This window comes from Falco biarmicus, chromosome 5 (assembly GCF_023638135.1).
Source record: "Falco biarmicus isolate bFalBia1 chromosome 5, bFalBia1.pri, whole genome shotgun sequence".
Lineage (NCBI taxonomy): Eukaryota > Metazoa > Chordata > Aves > Falconiformes > Falconidae > Falco > Falco biarmicus.
In genome coordinates this window covers 75789464-75814039 of record NC_079292.1, presented here as the reverse complement: position 1 = coordinate 75814039, position 24576 = coordinate 75789464, and the positions used below count along the sequence as shown (strand labels likewise).

The 24576-nt window shown below is 39.4% G+C and overlaps 1 protein-coding gene across 4 annotated transcripts in view; it reads left to right on the top strand.

Annotated features, from left to right (window-relative positions):
• Positions 1–24576, top strand: part of ITPR2 (inositol 1,4,5-trisphosphate receptor type 2) — a 268236-nt gene that overhangs the window by 105571 nt on the left and 138089 nt on the right. For all 4 annotated transcript variants that reach the window (XM_056342122.1, XM_056342121.1, XM_056342124.1 and 1 more), the window contains 10 exons: positions 2358–2490; positions 4434–4491; positions 6018–6183; positions 8160–8333; positions 13071–13160; positions 13314–13439; positions 14603–14725; positions 16306–16506; positions 20872–21123; positions 22711–22836. In XM_056342122.1, coding sequence (XP_056198097.1) covers positions 2358–2490; positions 4434–4491; positions 6018–6183; positions 8160–8333; positions 13071–13160; positions 13314–13439; positions 14603–14725; positions 16306–16506; positions 20872–21123; positions 22711–22836 — 1449 coding nt within the window. The remainder of the gene's footprint in view (positions 1–2357; positions 2491–4433; positions 4492–6017; positions 6184–8159; positions 8334–13070; positions 13161–13313; positions 13440–14602; positions 14726–16305; positions 16507–20871; positions 21124–22710; positions 22837–24576) is intronic.

Below are 24576 nucleotides of genomic sequence, written 5' to 3'. Positions count from 1 at the left end.
GGTCATGCATGTTTGAAGTCCGTTTCAGATTTCCACTGTTAGACTGAGGATAGTTTGAGGGTTGATACGATTTTCTCCCAGCTGAACTGACAAGCTATATGATGTTAGTACGCCTCTTAAGATATAATTTTCACTTTGTGCTATTAGTAAGTGAAATGGCACACATTTGTTCAGTGTATCAAATCCCAGTTTCTGCAGTACTTATGCCCTGAAGGAGTGTTTCAGTGTTTTCTATAAATTCTGCAGATCTGTTGGTACCATTGTCACTTTTGAAGGATTCGATTTGTTCTGACTGCTTATAAATTATTTAATTACCTTAATTACTTGTCATCTGAAAAAGAATCAGTTGTTAGAGTACCCTCAATACGCATACTTTGGTTCCGGGGCTCCTTTGGTTTAAGGCTTATGGTGAAGGACAGAGTGTTACGAAGTTGTATCACCTAAATAATACCATTCATGTGTATTGCTTCTCATTTTAATTTGGTTTTTTTGGCTGAGTTTCTCTCCATACTGTCTTGCTGTACTGGCTGATGCCTAGGAGGATGATTCCAGGACACCAACATCGTCCTGTGCATTCCCTGGCTGCTCACAGGCAAAAGAATCACGTTTTGTCTCATCTGTTTTCACAGCACATCTAGTGCAAGAGCACCCAGGATTGGAGAGTGTTTAATCTTAATTTGTTACTTAAACAATGACTTGTTAGTTGCAGTCTAGTCACATGGTCAAATTACTGCAAATTAGCAAATTGTCATATGTTGGGTGAATCACAGTAAGTGTGCATATATGTGATCTTAGTTCACAAGAAATACAAAATAATTTAGTTTTGTTTAATATGCAATGAAGGAAGATTAATTTAAATCACATTACCTTTCATTACTGTGCTGTTACCCTAAAAGGTGAGTAAGAATATTTTAGATTTATTGTATTATTGTGCATAGCTAGTACAATGATGATTAAAGCTATTCTATTCTAAGAAATATTTCAGTTTATAATAATTTAATTCTCAATATATCCTCTTAAGTAAAGGCAATTTTACTTAAGAGTTTCCATTCTGCCATCAGCCAGAATTAAAAGCCCGATAGACTTAGTTGACTATACGTGGACTTGGGAAATTTTTATTTTAAAAAATCTTGCTTGTGCAGTTATAGGGTGACTTGATCATGGAACCAAAAAACCCTGCCTTTTTTCCTTTTTGTTCAACGATTTTAAAGAATATATATTGTTTCTTAAACTGACATTTGGTTTTAGATGGTATAGTTCTAATTAAATCCTATTACAGTATTCTGGGTCTGGGAAGCTTGTCCGACTTAGAGATCAAAGAAGCAGGTTGCCACCATTTGCTAAGTCATCACCTGTTGCCTGAGTCTTGGTAACAACATAGGTGTTTTCATCCACGCTGATTGAAAAATATGCTAAATGATCTTAAGCCTGTTTCATTGCATGCTTGCATTTACTGTGGGCAAGGAGCGTAAGTGTGGAAACACTGAAACTCAGTCGATGGGCAGTCAGTTGAAGTGTAGGATGTACATGTGTCAGTCCTTAAATTGGGCTAATGTTTCCAGCCTAGTTGTTTTCCTCACTATTCCAATATAAAAGCAGCCCTTCCAGCTTTGAATTAGGATTTTCCTGCATGAGTTTCTGATTTCACAGCTGAGGAACAAAAGGCAACAAGGTTCAGAAAAAAGCAGAGTGCTGAGGGGGGATCTCTGCTGCCATTACAGTGGTAGCTTCCAAAGCCAAACTTCTTTTTTGTGGTGTGCTGGCAACACTAATAGGAGCTCATGAAGGAAATGCTATTTGCTCCTCACATTCTCAACTGATCATGAGCAATGTAACAAAAGTTAATTCCAGGCTTGCGCTTCACTCCATGGGAACCTGGAGTTACTGCAGCACTGCTGCCTTTGGCTGTGGGCATCTGAAAGGGTAAGCCTTGAGCCTGTTATCTTTACTCTCAACCCCACTCCACTTCTTATCTTCATGGGGCATTAAAAGTCCAGCTGAAATATGAAATAATTGGTTTCAACATGGGTTTGAATGTAATGATCTGTCTCATAGGCAGTGAAGACAAGGCAGTGTGCTGGAGCCCCCAGACAAATCCGGTCTGCTACTTAGGATTCAGCAGTCGATAGGGTAGAGTTCAGTGTGTCTCAGGATGGTCAGAGTGAAGAAAGAAATCACAGAAAACTGATGAATGTAATGGATTCTTTTTTTGTAGTGGCCATATTTACTTAAAATATTTACTTAATAATTCATTCAAAATAATCCTGTATCCCTGTACGTGCCACCACAGAAAAATCCTAACCCATGTTACAAATGGCAGAAGAAAAGTCTTATTAAAACTTTTTTTTTTCTTGTAGTTCATTCTCAGTGTTAGACTGGACTATAGAATATCCTACATGCTGTCTATCTATAAGAGAGAGTTTGGGGAAAACAATGAAAATGTTGATTGCTCTACAACATCCCCACCTGACACACCAGGGATTGCCTCAGGTAAATGTCTGTTGTATTGCAATCAGGTAAATGTCTCTGTTGTATTGCAATGTAAAATAATGCTTTGTAGACTATTGCAAACGATGTACTCAACTGCATCAGAAAGGCACACAGCACTTGAAGTTGAAAAGCTTGTGGAAAATGAAAATTTTAAGCAATCCCATAAAAATAAGATTTTTGCTGGCCTGTCCTCTAACAAAAATGTGATTCCTTTTTCCTGTGATGGCGATTTATTTTCATATTTGTGCTCTTCCCAAAACTGCACGATGACAAATCGCGGAGGGTAGATCATGAAAAAATGGTTGGGGTTGGATGAGGACAGATTTAAGTTAGGTGAATGTGGTTTGGGAATGGAGCTTTCCAGGGAGTGTTCTGTGCACACAGAAACTCTCAAAAGGCTGACTGCTGTTGTGTGACCACCTGTGAGTAGGGGAGAACTGCTTTAATTGTAGGTGCTGTGTAAAGAGGGACAGGTAAGGAGTACTAAAGTCTTTAGTACTAAGTCATTTTAAAGCTATTCTAAAGCAAAATGACCGTGAGTAAATGATCAGCAGCACAGAGTCTAGCTGGAGGCCTGTGGCTAGCGGTGTTCCCCAGGGCTCCGTACTGGGTCCAGTCCTGCTCAGCTTACTCATCAATGACCTGGGTGAAGGGACAGAGCGTAGCCGCAGCACGTTTGCTGGTGATACACAGCTGGGAGGAGTGGCTGATTCACCAGAAGGCTGTGCTGCCATTCAGCGAGACCTGAACGGGCTGAAGGTTGTCTCTAGAGATGGAACACAATGAAGTTCAACAAAGGCAAGTGTAGGGTCCTGCACCTGGGAAGGAACAGCCCCATGCACCAGTACAGGCTGGGGCTGCCCTGCTGGGAGGCAGCTCTGCAGAGAAGGCCCTGGGAGCTGCGGTGGGCAGCAAGTTTCCCTCGAGCCAGCTGTGTGCCCGTGTGGCCACGAATGCCAATGGGATCCCCGGGTGCATTAGGAGGAGCGTGGCCAGGAGCTCAAGGGAGGAGATCCTCCCCCTCCACTCTGCCCTGGTGAGGCCACACCTGGAGAGCTGTGTCCAGTTCTGGGCTCCCCAGTTCAAGAGAGACGGGGAACGACTGGGCAGGGCCCAGCGGAGGGCTACCAGGATGATGAGGGGACTGGAGCAGCTCCCTGCTGAAGAACGGCTGAGAGAGCTGGGCCTGTGTAGCCAGGAGAAGGGAAGGCTGAGAGGGGACCTTACCAGTGCCTACAAATACCTGAAGGGTGAGTGTCCAGAGGATGGGGCCAGGCTCTTCTCAGAGGTGCCCAGGTGCGACAGGACAAGGGGCAACGGGCACAAACTGCCACACGGGAGGTTCCCTCTGAATATGAGGAAAAGCTTTTTTACTTTGAGGGTGACAGAGCGCTGGGACAGGCTGCCCAGAGAGGCTGTGGAGTCTCCTTCTCTGGAGACATTCACAACCTGCCTGGATGCAACTCTGTGCAACCTGCTCTAGGGGAACCTGCTTTAGCAGGGGGTTGGATTATATGATCTCCAGAGGTCGCTTCAAACCCTACCATTCTGTGATTCTGTGGTTTGCTTCCTGATAAATGTTCTAAAGCTCATGTCTCTGCTTTCTGAGAGTTGGCTCATCTAACAAAAAAATTTAGAAGTTTCATATTCTGTGTCATTTGTGGGTCGCTGGTGGTGGTTTGTACAGCTCCAAGCACAATGGGGCTGTGGTTCATCGCTGCAATTTGATTCTTCGTCAGTAGTAGTAATACACAATTTAACTCTGCCCCATGTCCTGTTTCTTCCCTACTACTCTTGCTGATAGTGAATTTTGCCTAGTTGAGGGATGTGTAGTTAAACCTTTACATGATAACATCTACTTTAAAGAGGAACAGAGCAGTTTAAACAATGATCGCTGGCATGATTGGGCTTTTTTAAAATTTTTATTTTGTTTTTTTCCCCAGCAATTGTTCCTGACATAGATGAAATTGCAGCTCAGGCTGAAACCATGTTTGCTGGCAGGTATATTCTCTGAAGTTTTACCACTCTCTCTATATCTGTTTGTTCAAGTTGATATTTCTCATGGACAATCTCTTGTTTATTTTGTGCTTATTTTCATACCCCTTTCTCTTCCGTTGGCTGCTTCTTATGACTTAACCTATAGATAGCCAGAAAAATGTCAGAAAAGATTGGATTTCAAACAAGAAAACAGCCCAGTTGGTATGGATTACCGTGGGATTGGGAATGACCACCCTCATAGTTGTAAGAGTTGGCGGAAAGATCTTTTCACATTCCCAGGGCAGCTGGGGAATGGTGTAGAGGTGTATCGAGCTAAACCATACCAATTATTTATTCACCTTATAATGCCTCACATGGGTGCTTTTAAAGAAAGATCACCTTCTTGTGTACCTTATGGCTGTAGCCCCAAATTTCTTGAATCAGTAGGTTACTGTTGACCCTCAGTATTTCTCATAGACCACATGACCTGTTGTCATTGGACCTTGTGTTTGAACTTTAATTTAGAAAATTTTGTCAACAGTAATCTCTTTCATGTGACTTTTCAAATTAGCTGTGGACCACTTGCCATGATCTTCTGGACCACCAGAGGCCTGTAGATCACAAGCTATGCTTGCAGAGTTTTGGAAGCGATTTCAGCTATGCTGTAAACAAAAAAAAAGCATGGAAGATATCCACACTGGAGAGTTATTACCATTATCACTATATTGATTTAATTTTATGGGTATAATTATAATTATACTAGTAAAAATTAATTCCATTTAGGCAAGGCTGTAGACTTTAAAGTTTTTCTTGGAGCTAGGGAGAAGGATCCACAATATGGCACTCTGATCTTTCCTCTCTCAATCCCTTATGCGTTCTCAGTCTTTACCAGTGCCTCCAGTCCCCTCCCTGAACTCCCATAATGTTAAACAACACACAGCCCTTGGCATCTGCATCTTTAAAACGAACAGAGAGACTGAATGGATTCTTGGAAACATTGCTTCTGCTTTGATATGTTAAGTGTAAATCTGCTTTCTGCCGTTCCAGATTATGAATATGATTCCAGAAATATGACGCTTTTGGCAATTATTACTATTTTTGAGCTTATTTTTCCTTAAATGAAATTTTAATAGCAGCTGAAAGGGAAAGAGCAAAAAGGAAAGGGCCAAATTAATCTCTGATGAAATGCTGCTTACTTCAATTAATTTGGACTGGGGATGAGCTTTGCACAACTTATCTAAGACATAAATGAATGTTTTTGCAATATGGATTTTAATCACAATATTTGACACATTTTGTGCGTACTTACATTCATTCCATAGCATCCATTCTGCTACAAGATTGCTGCAACAGCATATAACTGTAGAATTTAAGTCCTTGTAAAATATGTTAAAGTGATGGTTTATTGTTTCCATCCTGCAGCATATTTGATTTGGTTTTAAGAGCTCTGTCAAATGAAGATTGTGTCTGCAGGCATATTTATGTCAAAGTTTTTCTTTTTTTTATTTATCTTACTTTACTTGGTCCTTTTTTCCCCATTTCTGTTGCAGAAAGGAGAAGAATGCAGTTCAGCTTGATGATGAAGGGGGCAGAACTTTTTTACGGGTCCTCATTCACCTCATCATGCATGACTACCCTCCTTTGCTCTCAGGTGCTCTGCACCTGCTTTTTAAGCACTTCAGCCAGAGAGCAGAAGTTCTGCAAGCATTTAAACAGGTATGGATGGGCATAGTGTTATTCCAGGAAACTGACTTCAGGGAAAGTCTTTCCAAAGGCTCCTTTACTTACCTAAATTGCTGTTTGTAGCATGGCAGTGTTATTTCCTTAGAGGTCCATATTCAGCAGAGATTTATTTATTTTTTTTGTTAAGAGTTGTTCTTATGTGGTAGTGTGTATTATAGTTGTGCACCCAGAAATAGTTATTTCTGGCATTGCATCCATTACTGAAAACGTAGGGCTGTGGTGACAGCTGGAATACACGTATCTCACAGCAAGACATAGTGTAGTGATCCCTCAGAGACAGAGTTAGTAGCTCATGTTCTGCAAACAGTGTACTGGTGTCAACAATAAGACTTTCCTGTCTTCAGGGCTACTTAGGCTGGTTATAAAGCTCTCTTGTTATTCATGTGATATTTCTAGTTCTAATTCAGGTGTCTTTGCATTGTGCTCCACTGCATGGTACAGATAGGCCCAAATAACAGGAAGACGGTAATAGAGCCAAGCCTGTTTTCAGCTTTTATTTTCTGCTTGATCACGGTGCATGTGCAGGCTCCATGTGTCAGTGGATTAGGATGGGGAGATCTGATGTCATGGGTCTGGATGACAGAGACATCTCTGTTATGTAACCCTATATATAACATATGTTGATAAAACCATCTGATGCTTATTTCAGGAGTCTGATAGTGTGTTGTCTCATTGTTATGTAAGATGTAGAAGTTTCTCTTGTTTGAAAACAGATGAATGATAAAGACCTGGAAAGCTGCTGTTTACTGTTTTTGCAGTGTAGCATAATGGCCTCCCACCAGATTGTTAAAGTTAGGCCATGGTGGTTAGTTGCATAAATAGCTGTTATTCCCAGGTAAGTGAGGACTGAGCAGCTTAACATGTTTTCTTAAAGCATGGAAAAGGCTAACTGACAAATAAACAAAAAAGACTGTAGGGAACATGGAATATAAATGTCTGCGGATGATAGGCATTCATAAATTCTGAAAAATAACAATGTCTTACCAAGCTAAGAGAGAAGATGGTAAAAACTTTATATTACAAAAATAGTGAACATTTGCCTGCATGATTATTATTTTTTTAAAGAGTGTCCCTTTCAGTATTTTTGTCTGCCATGTGACCGTAATCTTTACATAACCGTGATTTCTTAATAGTGCTTACTGATTTACTGTAAAGATTGTTAGTTTTTTCATATATTACCTTCATTAATAATCTTGGTAGAGGAAAGAGCATTACAAAGAAAGGAAATGTGTAGATCATGCTAAATCAAGAACTACAAATAACAGTGAAAAAAACCCCAGATAATTTGAGCAGTATTAAAAAAAATAAAAAGAGGCAACCATTCAGATGGTGGGAAATTACATGAACTGGAAAGTCAGTTTGTGAGCTCTATTTAAACAAGATTTTCTAAGCCGGCCTAACAATGTTAAAATGTGTTATTTTTCAACATTTGATTACAATGATGTAGGTGATCATTAAAGTTGCTGGCCATTCTGACTTTTCTTTGAATGACCCGATTCCTTTTCATATCATCCTTTTTTTTTTTCTTGTGAAGTACTTTGCTGATGGTATAAGCTATTTCTGACTGTATTGCTTTAATAGCATGTAACTGTATTGTTTTAATGCCATGAGGATCATAATCAATGCATTAGAACTAACTCTGCATAGAATTCAAGAAATTGTAAATCAGTGCTTGTGCTAAAAATGTTTCGCAGTGTTTTAGAGAAGGTGAGAGAATGTCATGAATGTTGTAACTATGCTGGTTTGGGCAACTACAGTCTCTGACTCTGTTAAAGGTTTTTGATGAATGGGGACTAAAAAGCCTACGTGTGCCATATTTCAATTTCATAGGGGAGGTTACATAAAGCACCTGAAAAGAGGGGCTTAGAATGGAAACTGTCAAGCAAATTACCCAGGCATAAGTGCTGGTGCTACTACTGTAATAGCTTTACAATTTTCTGTATTTCCAGGTTCAGTTGCTGGTGTCTAATCAAGATGTTGATAACTACAAGCAAATCAAGGCTGATCTTGATCAGCTACGTCTGACTGTAGAAAAATCAGAATTGTGGGTTGAGAAGAGCAGCAATTATGAGAGTGGAGAGGTGGGCGACAATCAAACTAAAGGGGGAGAAGAGCCCATAGAGGTGAGTTTAATGCCTTTGCTGTTAGAATTGTTTCAGTGTTGATGGGTAGTTTAATGAACAACTGCATATTTCTGGTCTGGTTAATCAAAGTAGCAAAGTGAGAATGTTCAGTATTCTGGCTGAGCTTTAGGAATAGGCAGAACAGGAAATAAACCTTCTTTTATCAATATGGTCAGTATTCTCTGCTGCTGCTTTCAGTAACTGCATTCTTATGTCATAGAGCTGCCTTAATTTCTAGCGAGCAAGCCACAGTGTATGGCATCATTCTGTGGCCAAGGAAGTAATCTAGGGATCACCTATTGGCAGTTGTGTTGACTTGCTGGAGGAAAGGAGGAATAGACAGTATCTGTTCCTGCAACTAGGGCAGAGGAGCACAAACAAACCCGTATTTTCAAACAACACGATTAATTCCACTGTCCACCAAACATAAGACTGACCTAAGAATAATGAGATTTTGTAGGTGAGCTGTTTGTGATTTGAGAAACTTTAGAACTTGAATCTGGAACCAGGAAGATCTGATATTTTAAAAAAAATATTTGATTTTTTTAAATTAATTTTTGGTTTTTAGTGAAAGCTGAGGTCCTCATATAATCACGAACTCCAAATGCAGTGTTGCAAGAGTTGTTATGGTTGAGGTTTGTGGTATAACAGTAGATAGGTCAGGCTTTCCCACCAATATTTCCATTTTCATCAGAGGAGGTAGGGAGAGATGAACAACTGTGATTTCAGACTCAGCACTTCCCTAATTCTCTTCCATGGTAGTCTTTTCTAGTGGCGAGAAAATGGGCAAGGAAGCAACAAGGGGAAGCTCGGTAGGAAGCCATTGTAGATTATACACATTGTGAAGCCAATGCATTGAGGAAAAGTAGGAGCCTTTGAGAAGAGACAGGATGTTTGCAGATATCTGACATACACTTGGCCTTTCAGATGGGAAGGCAGATTTTAGGTGGCTTCATGGGGGGAAAATCCAACCCTTCAAGGGAGAATCCTTATTTCTTGGGATAGTGTAGGTCCTATTCTTTCTCTGATATAACTTAGCTGAATTTAGTTGTGTCAGAACTGGGGAGGAATCTGGACTTCATGAGCTTTAAGTATGTGTGATATCCTACTTTTTTTCCTCAAGCATAGCTCTAGTAGGAAAGAAAATGTTCCTTTATGTATTTAACAGAAAAAGTAATGGGGAAACAGGTTACAGAATTGCAGCAAGATATTTACAAGGTTTTCTAGCTATAATATATTTAAAAAGTGTAATAAGGTCCTTTTTATTCCTATGGATAGCCCTGATAGCAAAGAAACTCCAGGAAGAGGGGACAAAACAATGTGCTTGAAACAGAAGCATATTTTCAGTGGTTTTTCCCATGAGGCATCTGTAGGTCTGTATGTATTAGCAGTGCTTCAATAGATGCATATTATCATCTCTGGCAGATCCTAGAGAGTGTTCTATCAGTAATATGTAATCTGCACAGCTGATTAGATCATCTGGTGGTACTGTCATGAGAGCTGTGCCAAATTACTGTAGCTCAGAATCTCATCTATTAATTGATCCCCTGTTAAATTACTCTTTAACAGTCATGGAATGTTTTTACCTGCTATAACTAGTTAAGATAGTGAATGCAGTCTTTGAGATCTTAAGTCAGATGTAAAAGGTGAGGTGCTGGTCATGGTCTGCGGTGTCTGAAACAGGTGGCTAGCTTCAAGCAGATAAACATCCTTGTGGGATCCCATGCTTTCTTGGAATAGGTGCTGGTTATTCGGTACTGAGCTGGATGGACCTCTAGGTTTTTAGGGAATATGTTCCATTTGCCTGTGCTTAATTTTTCCCAAACAACATTAAAGTGCACACAGGGGTTTCAATTGCGTTCCAGAACAGTCTTATGTTAAACCCAAGTTTCTGTCCTCACTGAAGTACATTACAATATTGGCATAGGAGTTTTAAAAAAAATCAAATACATTTTTATGCCCTTAGGCTTCTGAGTGTTTTTGGGTAACTGTTTACACCTTTCTGTCATAACTTGGGGGTCTGCAGACTTACTCCTTTCCCACCCCACCCCCACCCCAATCATATGGCTCCAGAAATGGGATTTGTAGAAAAAAGGCCGTGTTCTTCTAAGTAAAGTATCCAGAGTTCTCCACAGGAAAAATTAACAAATCTTGCATCCGTGCAGGATCATCTTGATAGGAACTGGAGATCAGATTTATAGGAAAGAGTGCTTGGAGTTAGATCAGACATAAATTAGACACCGTATAGGATTAGGAAGAAATGCTGAAATTGATCTCACGTAACTGAGCCTCGCTTGAGAAGGGAAAAGTAGCTAAAGCCTATTTACTTGGTTATCTCTAGTAAGGGTGTTGTGAGTCTGTATAGATACCATGGGCTATGGAAAGTGTGGTCTTTATTGTCCTGTCACTAGAGAACGCATCGGTAGAGTAGCACCAGAAACACAGGTCTGAGGAGGAGAAATAGGCAGTCTCAGTGAAAGGACTCTCAGGTGCAGCTGGAATACAGTGCAGTGGCATTTATAGATCTTCTCATCTTCACCATCCACTGAGAAAGTTCAGTGAGGTTTCAGGTGGTGTAAACTTCCAGCACCCTTAAGCACCTGGTGTTCCCTCGCTCTCCTCCTTTTCTGGTCTGTGGCAGTTTGCTTTGGTTCTGGATATGTTTAAACAAATATCTCCTGAAACATCATATATAGGTTGAGATTATGAACTGAAACTTCTGAGAGTGCCTTCATCCCCCTGGTAAGTAAATACAGCCTGCGAAGGGCAAAACTGTGCCAGGGTGACACTGACTCATGCCTTGCACACTGTCCTGCTGAGATGAGTGAGACACTTTCAGCAGCAGGGAACTGCTCGGACTGAGTGCTGGAATCTGGCCTCCAGTTGGAGTCTAGAAAGTATTCCTAACACTGATTCAGAGTGATATCCCACGAATTTTATGAATAGAGGAAGTAGTCTTTTTCATAAAATACCATTTCCTAAAGGTGGGGTGCTCAGATGAGAACCTTTCTCAGTGTGGTGTGTATGACTCCCTGTCCCCCATGGAAAAGTGCGACAGGGAATGGCTATCATGGGGCATAACGAGGCAAAATATGCAATGGAGTGTCTCTGGTATCCCAGTGGTGTGATTATCTCTTGATAACTACATCCCTGGCATACTCTTAGGGGTTCAATAAATAGGTTTTTATTTTGTTAAGAGAAAGGATGGATTCAGCAGTTTAATGCTGATCAGCACTTTCAGGTAAGACATATAGTTTGCATGGATTATAAAACTACTTTGATTGAGGAAGAATGCTGATAAAAGTAACAGGTAAATTAATCTTGGTTAACCCACAGTCCCAGAACAGAGGAGGGTGGTTAATTATAGCAAAGAGCCTGAAATATCTTCCAAAGTATTGATTCAAAACAGCTAGAGAGAAGGCAGCATGCATACTAACAAACCTAAAGAAATAAAAATCTGCTGTTGTTGCATAGATCAACACGACCACGCTGAACAGTGGTGCTGGCACTGTTATAAACAGCTTCCATGGCCAAGTGGTGCAGCTGTTCTTGCCCCACTGGAAGTTAAGACCAGATGGGATTTGTAGAACTCCTCACCTTCACCATCAGCTAGGAAAGTTCAGAGAGAGGTTTCAAGAGATATAAACATTCAGATTGGCGTGCACATGTGTTTTTTAGCATAATTCTCTTCTCTAACACAGTAGGAAGTTTGAGGACATAAAGAAACTCAGAAGCACACCTGTTTCTTCTTTTTTTGTGCTATTACACTGGTTTACATCCTTGTGGTTATACAGTGAGGCAGTCTCAAGATCTGCTACAGTTTTTCTACATGCTTAATAATTTCAGCATCCAAAGTCCAATCTTTCAATTCTTTGTGTTTCCAATTAAGAAAGGCTTACCATAGCTGGCAACAGAAAAAACCCCAAACCAACCACTGCCAATATTATAAGTGGCTGTATTCATGCAGATGTTTTTCCATGTTTTGACTGAGATATGCATGGAAAGGTGCATAGGTGTTGGCGGTTAATTGCTGACTTGATTTCTCTTATTTATCATACCCAGCTGGGGCTTTCTAAGAACCAAGGCCCAGCGCATATGGCATCATGACTGGGTGTTGCAGTTTAACATAAGGTTCTCATTTGTTTTCAAATCCTTTCCTGCATCATCCAGAGGTAAGGACAGAAATATCCTCTTCATGGGAGGAACATCTATAATTTCTGTACGCTACTTGTTCCTGTATTGCTGAGAACTCCACCCTACTTATCTCAACTACGGAGGTCGCCTTAAGCCTTAAACCTTAAGCCCTTTCTCCAGACTTTTTAATATTCACATACACAGACTTTGTAATCATCCCAGCTGCATTAGAGATTTTTGGAAGAAGTGGTGGCTATTGAAATACACTTATGGTCTCTATTCTCATAGCATCTGAATTCCTTGAGATGTTTAGTCTGTCATTTAGGGATGTATTCTTTTTTTTAGGAGGCTCAGAAGCACGAAGACATAGAGTAATTGCCTCAAATCATGTTGGAAATTTGAAATAGAGGAAGGACTTGAATGTGAATCTTTTCATTCACTGGGCTGGTAGATAAAGAATAAACGAGTCTTTTTCTTTATTATCTGTGTTATATCTGTTCCCTGTGAGCTGTTGTAAGACTTCTTCACTTGGTGTTATTAAATATAATTGCTTCATGTTGAGGAAATTGCAATAGATCTCCACTTGTGTGTTCTTTTTTACAGGAGTCAAACATTTTGAGTCCAATACAGGATGGGACCAAAAAACCACAGATAGATAGCAATAAAAGCAATAACTACAATATTGTTAAAGAGGTTAGTATATCTGCTTAGAAACTTGCTTGACATACTTGTTTGGTAAGTAGATTTAGTAATTATTTTGGAAGAATGTATTTTTGTTTGATTTTGTGTACCATGGCTGGTTCTTTGCTTGCTTGCATGCTGATTTATTTGTTTATTTATTTATAGATTTTGATTCGACTCAGCAAGCTTTGTGTTCAGAATAAAAAATGTCGGAATCAACAGCAACGATTGCTGAAAAATATGGGTGCCCACTTGGTAGTCTTGGACCTTCTGCAGATACCCTATGAAAAGGTTATTCTCATAATTTTAGTGGTAAAAAACATGAACTCAATAAAGAGAAAGGCCTCAAGAGGCCCAAGAATCAATGTGAATATTTTTTTAACTGAATTCATTCAGCTGTGGTATAAACATGAAATGATGATGCCATTTTCTACCTTAAGATTAACGGGTTTGGGCCCAAGGTTAAATATGGCCACCTGCATAGAACAGGTTCTTAAGAACTTAATGTTTACAGCCTCAGGTACCTGCATGTCATTGCGCTATCATCCCATTCCTGAAACAGGCAAACCTTAGATCTGCAGTCACTGCGCAGTAAGAAGTATTGATTTAATGGAGCTCTTGACAGGGTATCTAAATTCCACTGTTGGGTACTGATGTGAGTGCTCTCATAGATATCTAAGACGGACAAAAAGCTTTCAAGGATCAAGTCTGAAATAATTTGCTTCTGTGGTGGAAGCCTCTAACCTAGTTCCACTTGCAAGTTTTTCAGAAGATAATCTGATTTTGTACTGATTTAGTGGCATTGAGCATACAAATGAATGATCTAGATAGGCTTTTAAAGAGCACATCTCTCTAGATCTTACAGGAAGCACTGAAAGGAGATAAACCCTCTTCTGGGCTACATTTTCCTCAGTGTTACACACTAATGTTACGATAGAGACAGTAGGTTCAGCTGTCTTCAGTAAAACAGTGCTTGACCATATAGGTGGTTCATCAAATCAGAGTTAGAATACTGTATGAGAAGCATAAAAAATGGGGATGAAAGTTGACATACATTTGTGTGGCAGTGTGTGTATGAACATACATAGTCGTGTAGGTGTACGCATACATCTCTTTCTATATGTAGCTATATCAAAGCCAGAGCTTTTCAAAAGCTTGAAATCAATGCAGGCTAGAGGGCTTTTTTTGAAAATCAAGCCATTTAGCACTTTTTTAAACTTGGAAATTATAACCGTGCATGAGGCTTTGAGCTTGTGTGGTCAAGTCAATTCAGAGTAAGGTACAGCCACTAATGGACTCTGAAGGAAACTAGATCAGTTGCTTTTTCCAGAGGGAGAATTCCTGCCCTATAAAGGCTCAGGAGAATTGGTTTGTTCCTGGCTAAATCCACATTGTGTGGTTTTAACAAGTATGTTTAGGTACACCAGCTGATTTTTGTTTGTCTTTTTCTGCAGAGCGATGAAAAGATGAATGAAGTTATGAATCTAGCCCACACTTTCCTTCAGAATTTCTGTCGAGGAAATCCTCAGAATCAAGTTCTCCTCCACAAAAATCTCAACTTGTTCTTAACTCCAGGGGTAAGTATTTTATTTTAAGGAGAATATTATAACTGGAAGTAAATTTGGACTTGCTGAAAAATGACAGTGCTAAATAAATAATTTCATTAAATTATGCCCTCTCTGCCTTCTCATCTCTGTCCTTGTCCTTTCTCCTTTATTGTCTTGTCTTCTCTCTCCTGTCTTTTCTCCCTTACCATTGCTCTTTATGTCATTGTTTTTAATGTTGCCATTTTAAAAGCAGAAACCAATATTACCTTGGGATTTACTGGAGGTATCTGAGAACATGTGTCACATCATCACTTCATGTTTAGCTTGACTCTGTTCTTATTCATCCTAACTCACTCACAGATGTCAAGCTAGGAGATGCTGTGACTATGCTGTCATGAAGCTTGTGTGACAGCAGAATCTGACCCATACATTTTTGTTGATGCTGCTTCCATTTGATTCAACTAATCTAAAGTCTGATCTTTTATTAAATCAGTGTCTTTACAATACACCTCTTTGTCACAGTCCCCTTGTGTGTATATATATGTATGTATTTACAGATATAGTCATATAGAATGACAACTTGCTCAGTGGCAGATCTACAGAGTAAAACATGTTTTTATTAGAAAGAGCATGAGTATTAGGATTGTAGACCCCTGGTCTATGTGCATTAGGAAGTATTTGTTATTTTTTTATTTATGCTTTTTTTGTGAAGATAGTGAAAGGCACCGAACTGACCACAGTGGGGACTAGCGCCCAGACTCCTTCCAATCCAACACTTGACACTTAACCCAGGTGCCAAGTATGGAGTCTTCTTGCACTTGCATTTCTATTCTTTTGGAGTTGATCTTCTGATCATGCCAGTTATTGTGCTGTTCACATTGTGGAATGAATGGTGTGGACTCCTTTCAGATGATGCTAAACAGAAAGGTATACTTCAGGAGCACACCTGACCCTCATGAGCCTTTAGTCCAAGGGACCAAACTAGAGCAAGTTTGAAGCAAAAGCCCCAAGAATGCATCAAGTCTGGATGCTGGGTCCTCGGTGCCATCCGTTCTTGCTACAGATCTGTTCTTCTTGTACCACGCTACTCTCTGATAGAATCATAGCCTTGGGCTCCCTCTGTAGTTAATGTGGAAAGAGGTATCCTTTCAGAGTGATCCAAGGGCATGTGCAATGATTTGCGTGCTGAAAATGCCTGCCTTCTGTCAACCACAGAGGGAACCCAAGGCAGCTAATATTCTTATTTGGTTGCCTCAATGCAAAGTTTGATGGCGAGTGTGATGTGGTCTCAGTGGTCTTGTATACCAGAATCTCTACAGAGTGCTCTAGCAGTGTAGTGTGTGTGTGTGTCTTCCCTCCACATGGACACAGATTTTGTAATGTCCACTTTAGGACCATTCCGTACTCATAGAAAAGTGTGGAGAAATTCCATCATAAATGAGAACTGGGCCCTAAGGTCACTGCTTAATCACTGGGCTGGTGCACATTGGACTTTCTTGGTTTCCCTTTACTAATGTAAGGCTTTTCTCTAGTCTAGAGTCTTATGAATCTTTCAATCTCAATACAAATCTGCTGCTCTTATAAGGCTGTTTTGATTTTAATCTGTTTAGCTCCTGGAAGCTGAAACCATGCGGCACATCTTCATGAATAATTACCTTCTGTGTAATGAAATTAGTGAAAGAGTGGTGCAGCACTTTGTACACTGCATTGAGACCCATGGCCGTCACGTGGAGTACCTGCGTTTCCTGCAGACCATTGTGAAAGCAGATGGCAAATATGTGAAAAAATGCCAGGACATGGTAATGACAGAGGTAAGTGAAGGGTTAATATGTTAATCAACTTGTTTGATATCTTTTTAACACACTAGTATTTTGAGGCTGCTTTTTCTGCTCTTGGTACCAATGGGAGATAATGACATCATCGCTTTAGAATTTTAAATGGTATCACAAATAATGAATATTTTAGCAGACGTTTTGGGGAGTTTAATCTAATTTTGTAAGGCCATCTGTATAACTACTAGAAAGAAAACATGAGTGTTAGAATGGTGATACAGAGATGTCTATTTGTAGATGATGTAGCATGGAAATCTCAGAGTTACATAAACCTTCATTTTCCTGTACTGTAATTTAGGATCTCATTTATGCACCAAACTTGTCATATTGTGGCATGGTTTTGCCAAATAAGAGGCTTGTACCTCTATGGATTTGCCTAATCGTGTTGTAGACCATTTTTTTAGCACACAACCATGTAACAATTGTAGATACTAGTTTCTGCTTTTGTTTCTTTTGTTCCAGAGTATTTCTGTGAGAGTCAGTAGAGCTACTCTAGCTTTACCTAGGTTTGGAGTCTGACCTGGTGAATTCCACAGAGTGGTTTGTGGACAAATCTTTACACCCATAAAGTTACTAGGAAAACACCTAATTAACTTCTCTGCAATTAGGATTTGATATATGGTGTACATGATAAATGAAGTCTTCAACTTGCAGACACCTGTGAATTTAACTGTAATTATGTTAATAGTTCTATGAGATTAATAAGGGGGTAAAGTTGAATATGGTGAAAAGTCCAGGTAGGATAAGTACAAGGAACATTTTTCTTTATTTCACAAAGTTTGGGGTGGGTTTTTTTTTTTGTTTTTTTGAGGAGACATCTTCACAAAGAAAACAGATAAGCTCTAGTTGTATGAAAAAAACTAAACCCTGCTGAAATTTTGTTCCACAGCAACAAAGAGGAGAAACTTCTAATTAATAAAATAAAGCTTCACCCTACATGGATAACCTTTAATGGAATCCACCTCAACCTTTTCAATTTGACTGAAGTGTTTTAACGTGCAATATCAATTACAAGCCTTTGATTTACATAATTCAAACAGTTCTTGTGTCTTTATGCTTTTAGAGCTTTTTCCTTCCACCACAGCTTCTTGTAGGTTTTTACTTTATCATCAAACGAAATTTTTAGATTTTTCTCAATTTAAATACATTTTGTTACTGACCTATAATAGGACAAAGATAAATTGTCATATTACATTTTCAAGCTGACTGCATGATGAAAATTGAAATGAACTTGGATGTGACATTTACATCATGAGTCCTGCAGGAATTTGCTGGGGGGAGGGAGCAACCCTATTTTGATGAAAGAGGGTAAGATGATGATCTGTTTTTTTAAAAAACATAGGAAATTACAGGTAAGTAATTATGATTTGTTAGAAAAGGATGCTAATAGGGAAATTTGAATGGCAATCCTATGTAAAGGGAACAGTGCAGCCAAATGGTTGGAACTTGCCAAGGAGTCAGGACAGTTTCTCAGTAGACCATTGAGATGTACTTTGTGTCTTAAACAAGCGGTGTAACTTTTTTTGTACCTCCAGATGGGGCATGTAAACAAGTTACCACAAGACAAGACAGAGTGTACAGCATGCCTCAACTACTCCTGTGTTTTATTTTACCCACAGGAAGTATATTGTAGCTTGTTTCTGTTTACTGTAAGAGATAAACTGATCATAATTACATGTTTTAGATAGTGCATATAGATGAAGGAGCACCACTGCAAAAGAGTACTTTCATAAAATACCTTAAACATACCCAATCTGGCTTATTCAGTTGTTCTCATATCCTTGGTCCCCCTGTCTGTGGGGTGCTACTAATGATGTTTGCTGACCTGAAAGGTTCCTTAGGGCACTTTTTCTCATTACAAGCACACTTTGAGGTTCTTGGACCAATAGTGCCTATCAGTGCAAACATTATTACAAAAGGGAAAGCAGAATTTACTTTTGAACTGGATCAGTGTGGCAGCAGAGTTTTCTATTATCTATTGTATATATAATACATAGTATTTCTATAATCTGTAGTATTATATATTATATCTGGATTATATATTATGATATATCTGGATATATCACAAAGCATCAATGGCTGCTCTGATACTGACCAACCTTCTTCATACTTCCATAGAGTTCTTAACTTGTTCAAAGTATACTTTAGTGGAAGAAAATGCTACTGAGTTTATTTGTTGGGGTTTTTTTCCCCCATCACGGAGTTTGTGATGCTCAGTTAGAACTTTGGCTAATACTGGATTCTTCTCTTCCTTTTCTGCTTTTAAAGGGACATAATTTTCTCTGTTTGGGCCAATGTTTGGATGCCCTTTGAAAATCACATTTAAAAGTGGATAACTTGGGGAAAGGGGATGACATCTTCTTTCCTTGCATTTATGATGATTACCTTGTCCCCCTTAGCTCTTCTTGTATTGATGCAACGTCATCTGCTTCAGCTGGTGGGTCCTCAGTCAGTATGCAGCAAGCATGCCATGCAGCGTCATGTTTAACAAGTTCACTGTCTCCTGGTATTTCTTCCTTATTCATCAGTAATAGGTATATGAAAGAATGAAGGGTCAGTTTGACTTGAATATGATAAAATATCAAGCAACACTGGTACAGATTAGGTCTGGATTTGACATAAGAGGTAACTCTGGGGGAACCTGGGAAGAGTTGTCTTCCCTCTCCTGTACAATGAACACAAGTGGAAAACAACTATGGGAATGTGGTGAACAGCTTAATAGAACATGACAGAACATGTACCTTCCCAGAGGGCTTTGTGTGTTTTTTTTAAATTTTATTATTTTCTATGTGAAATGTCCTAAAAGCATAGTATTCCAAACATCAGTATTAAAACATTAGGTCAATTTTCCAACATTTTGAATACTGATACTACTTTCCTTTTTTTTTTTTTTTGCCTTTGCGTGCAATGAAATTAATGGTATCTGGGTCCCTGTACTGTCTCCTTCCACCTTCCTGAGCACTTGTCCCCTCAAAAACTTTTTTTCTGTACTGTGGATTGTCCAGAAAATACCTGGTTTGAAAAGTCACTAGTACAAACATTTTGGAAACCCGTAGATACATAAGAAATAGGGATTGCAGCAAAGACTGAATCCACAATTCACTCCATTCAATCATCAAAGTAAAAACAAGCAAGAAACAGGGAAAACACAGTCAGAAAAGTTGTAAAATCAAAATTTGCAATGTTGAAATCCTGGAAAATGTAATGAAATGCTTTTTACTTTTCATTCTGAGAGACTAATTTTCATTCCTGCTTTTGCTGCTTTCCCATTTCTCAACAGTTCCACCAGCCTTTATTTCTACCCTTGAAATTCAGTAAACTAGGATTTCATGTCACATGTGGGCTTGGATATGTCACGTGCCTTATTCACAAAATGCATATGGCTGTTGTACTGCCAAGGTGTATTCTATACTAGGAAGGGCTTATAGGAGCTTTTCACCCACACTGAGACTGTATGCTTAAAAGGAAGTGATGGAGAGAAGACAGGACTACTGTCCTGTCCCAGCTCCACTTGAGCTCACAGAGTGGTGCTGGCAGTAGGTATATTCAGTGTATGCAGGGTTTAAAACAGGGTCAGAGCAAAACTTTTTTGTGAGATCAGCTGAGATGGGGCTGCCAGCATCCACCTCCAGTCTGGATCCTCTCGAGAGGAGCATAGCAGTTGTAGCACAATCAAATATTTACCACATACACCAGTTTTCTGCTAAATTGAAGTGCTGCATGACACTGACAAATTTGCATGGGTTGGGAAGAATCATCTTTTGTTTCTGATGCTGAGCAAGGGCGCAGAAAAGGTTGGTTAAGTTCTGGGCGAGCCACAGGCATTTCGTGTGAGGTAGCATGCAAGATCTAATCTCTCTGCATCTCAAGTCCCTACATATAAAATAGGGATAGTAATGTGCCCTGACCTCACAACAGGAAGGGTAATTAACTAACTTGAAACAAGAATTGAGATGGTAGGAATAGTAAGGATGGCATACTATCTTAGATGAACACAGAGCTACACCTCAAATTTAAACCTCAAATTCACCTTGCATTAGCTCACTCCTTGGTGAGTTATTCCAGATTTGTACTTACATAGACAAGAGCAGAATTTTGCCTTGGATATTATTTTGACATGTGCATTTGATAAGCCACATCAGAGTAATTTTTGGTTGGTTTGGGGTTTTTTTTGTGTGTTGGTGGGTTTTTTTTTAGCTATACAGTCTGCATACATAAAGACAGAACAAAATAAGAAATTAAGAAAATCATAGAATCATTCAGGTTGGAAAAGACCTTCCAAGATCATTGAGTCCAAAATGACTGCAGTGCAGGGTGCTTAAAACTTTGTGATAACTTTTTCAGCTGATAAATGGCGGTGAAGATGTCTTGATATTCTACAATGACAGAGCATCATTTCCAGTCCTACTCCAGATGATGTGTTCAGAGCGAGATCGAGCAGATGAGAGCGGACCCTTAGCGTATCACATCACTCTAGTGGAATTGCTAGCGGCTTGTACAGAAGGAAAGAATGTATATACAGAGATCAAGTGCAATTCACTCCTGCCACTGGATGATATAGTGAGAGTAGTGACCCATGATGACTGCATACCTGAGGTAAGATTCACTGAATGAGGAATCAAACTTCCCATTTTTAGAAAGTCAGAAAATCTTTTTTGTTTACAATATACTGACAAGCTTAATGTTTGCACAGAAAACAGGCTGGAAACAGGTGGTGTTTGTTAAGGTGAATAAGTGAGAAAGGATAGTCAGTATTTTCTTAAACAGAAAATGCCTTGTCCCTTATGCTTCAATTGTTGTCTTTTTGGGGCACACACCTTATTTTGTTTTCCTGGATTTGTCCAGCTCTGATGACTTCTGGCTGTAGCTGCAAAGACTCAGCTGAGTTGTTTGTCAAGCCAACGTTTTGCCTGAATTTGTTGGAAGTGATGGGTAACATTCTGGCCACACTAATGTCAGTGGGAGTTTTGGGTGAAGCCTCATTTTATTAAATTCAGTTGGAACCCAGCAAATGGTTTTATTCACTGCATATTGAGGCCCAAATTCTGCAGCTACTACTACTGGTCATGCTTCAGTAAGACTTGATACTTCATGCTGATCAGAAGGGGAATATTTGTTTGCACCAAACCTGATGTGATCAAAAGAAACCTTTTCACAGTCTGCAAGGAACTTGTATGACCCGTGTATTGGTCAGATGGATTTTGGCAGGCTATCTGTTGGAGAACTGTGGCTCATATCAACAGAACTGGGACCTGCAGGAACGAAGATTTCCTGTGTGCCGTGAAAAAGTCCCCTTGTGATCAACTAATTCTTTTCTTAAAAAGAAAAATGTTTGCTTTGCTCAGAAGTACCTCCTAACATTAATTTCAACAGATACTAATGAAAAAAGTCCAAACAAATGAAACCTAAAAGTCAGAATTTTTTCCTGACTGCATTAAACATATGCAACTATCTCCTTTCCTTTGACTGTGACAAGAAATGTTCAGTGTATCTGGGTATGTTTATATTTAATCTATACATTTCAGGCAGTGGATATGCATTTTTATCATGTGCACATGCAGACTTGTAATGCAGGAGAGGAGTGAGACTGAAGCCCTCCTGTTAAGCCTTGTGCTGCTGTTGCTGCAGTCCCAGCACTGCACAGCCTTTCTCTTCCATTTAGATCCAAGGTACACCCATCCTGAATCCAAGCACTGCATTAGGATTGTGGGAATGTAGGGATGGTAGTCCCAGCTCTGCTATTTTATATTTTATATATATATATATTTTATATTGACAAGCCTGTTCAAGGCGTAAAATGGCAACAGTCAACTGGCAAGTGCAGGGGTGTCCTGCATTTTGACAACTCCTGGCTTTGGAGCCAGGCCCTTGTAGTCTTAATATCATTTAAATATCAGATTTAATATTGGTTTACTTTATGTTTTTTTTTTCATTAGAGTAAGAATGTTTGCAAAACCTTTCTGTTTTTCTTCATGTGATCTTTCAATATATACATTAATGCGTTTGTTGCCATGCTTCTCCTTAAATCTTCAGAACCGAACTTATGCATTATTACTGTTAATAGTGTTTGTTAGTACTTCAAGGATCCTCTTTATTGCTCAGTATTTTTGCAGATAGAAACCATCATGTTAATGATTTTTACTGTTCCGTTTCATATTGTTTGTGGATTTGCTGTTCCTGCAGGTGAAAATTGCCTATGTTAATTTTGTTAATCACTGTTACGTGGACACTGAAGTGGAAATGAAAGAAATCTATGCCAGTAACCATATTTGGAAGTTATTTGAGAACTTCCTTGTTGATATGGCAAGGGTAAGCTTCATGAGATGTTAAATACTACACTGTAGCCATGGATGGCAACTGAACTAGCGATAACTTCTTGTTGGTGAACTTCTTTTGTTTTATTAACCTTTTTTTTCCCCCAAAGTTGACAATAGAATAGGTGCAGTTTTTTGGTTTTTAACAAACTGTCATCTCTATGCTATTTATCATCATGTAACCTGCTAATTACTAGCGGCCTTCTCTTTCTAAAAGGGCATCTTGGAACCCATGTTCTTTTCTCTTTTCTTCCAGAAAAATAAATGGGATACATGTACAGGGTTGAGAGTCTGTGTACATCTTCTGGGAGCGTGTGTTATGGTGGTGGCTATGAAAACCCCACACATCTGTAATCTTCTTGCTTTATTGTTAGTACAGTGAGGATCAGGGATCAAGAATTTCTTTAGCTAATAATGTTCCTTCTTTAATCTCACTTCAGCCTGTTTCTGTCTTTTATTCTACCATCACTACATTCTCACTGCTGGGTGAAAGGCAGGTGTAGAGCTGTGGCCTTTCAGAATACTAATCCTTGTATAGACTATAGGCTGCAAGGTGCTGGGGCATAGTTAGCACCGTAGGCATTCAATTCCTGTGGACCCTAGTGAGCTTCATGGTGTCATTACTTGTTGAATTAAGTTTCAAGACAGAAGTTGAATTAAGCTTCCATTCTCAGGTGAGGCAGAAAATGAGGGATATCTTATGACTTCCAGAAGGATAAAATACAATAGTAGAGCCGTGAGGGGAAGCTAGTGTGACATAATGATTACAGCTTACATTACATATCCTTTTCTAAGAGGTTAATGCTTCTTGTAGAACCTTAATATTAATATCAACTAATGGAGTTGCTTTTTCTGCTCAAGAAGTGGAACCAGAGATTTTTGGTGGCTGGGGGACTGTATTTGATCCTTGATGCCAGACGGTATTTTGGAGATGTTACAGAGCATTTGTCACAGTGCATGCCTCTCTTTTCCCAGTCCACGGTCTATTAGATTTTATAATCCATAAGTTCTCACTCCCTTGTGTTCTTCGTTTGTTTTGAAATAAAGAAAAAAATGTAAAAGAATCTTAATTCAATCCTGTAGTGGACATCTACCCCAAAGTAATAGTGTGCCACTATGGCAAAATGCAGAAATAATTTCTTTGAAACCTATTGGGAGAAAATATCATGAGTTGTGGCCGAAAGAAGAATGAGTGCAAAGGCTTGTGCTGTACAGTAGGCACTGAGACCTGTTAATTTATCTGTGAAACAGCAAACTTAAAAGGGGTTGGGGAGTTTTGTTGGTGGGTTTTTTTTGTGTGGGGGTTTTTTTCTGGGAACAGGTTAAGACAGGGATGTTGTGCTTTCTTTTTTTGCTGGCAGCCATTTTCAGCTGAAATGAGACCTCTACAAACCCTGGTTTTCTGCTCTTTGTCTTGTCTCTGTGGTTATGTTCTACAATGGAAGGCCTTCTGCAGAAACCAAACTTGTTTGAAAATTAAGATCAGAAACCTCCTTGGAGGGGGATTCTGATTTTTAACCTTGCTGGTTTTACCCCAGGAAGTGTTTTCTCCTGTTTAATTCCCGTTCTGGGTTGCCCTTTCCTGACACGTCCTGGCTCTGACCCTCCAAACAGACTACCCTCCCTAGCCCTTGAACATGACCAGTTTTCTTTGCTGTTGGGCTAGAAGCAGACATGTAGAAAGAGGGCTCTGTCCAGAGCTCCATTCATGAGTCTGGAGACAAACTGCACTGTC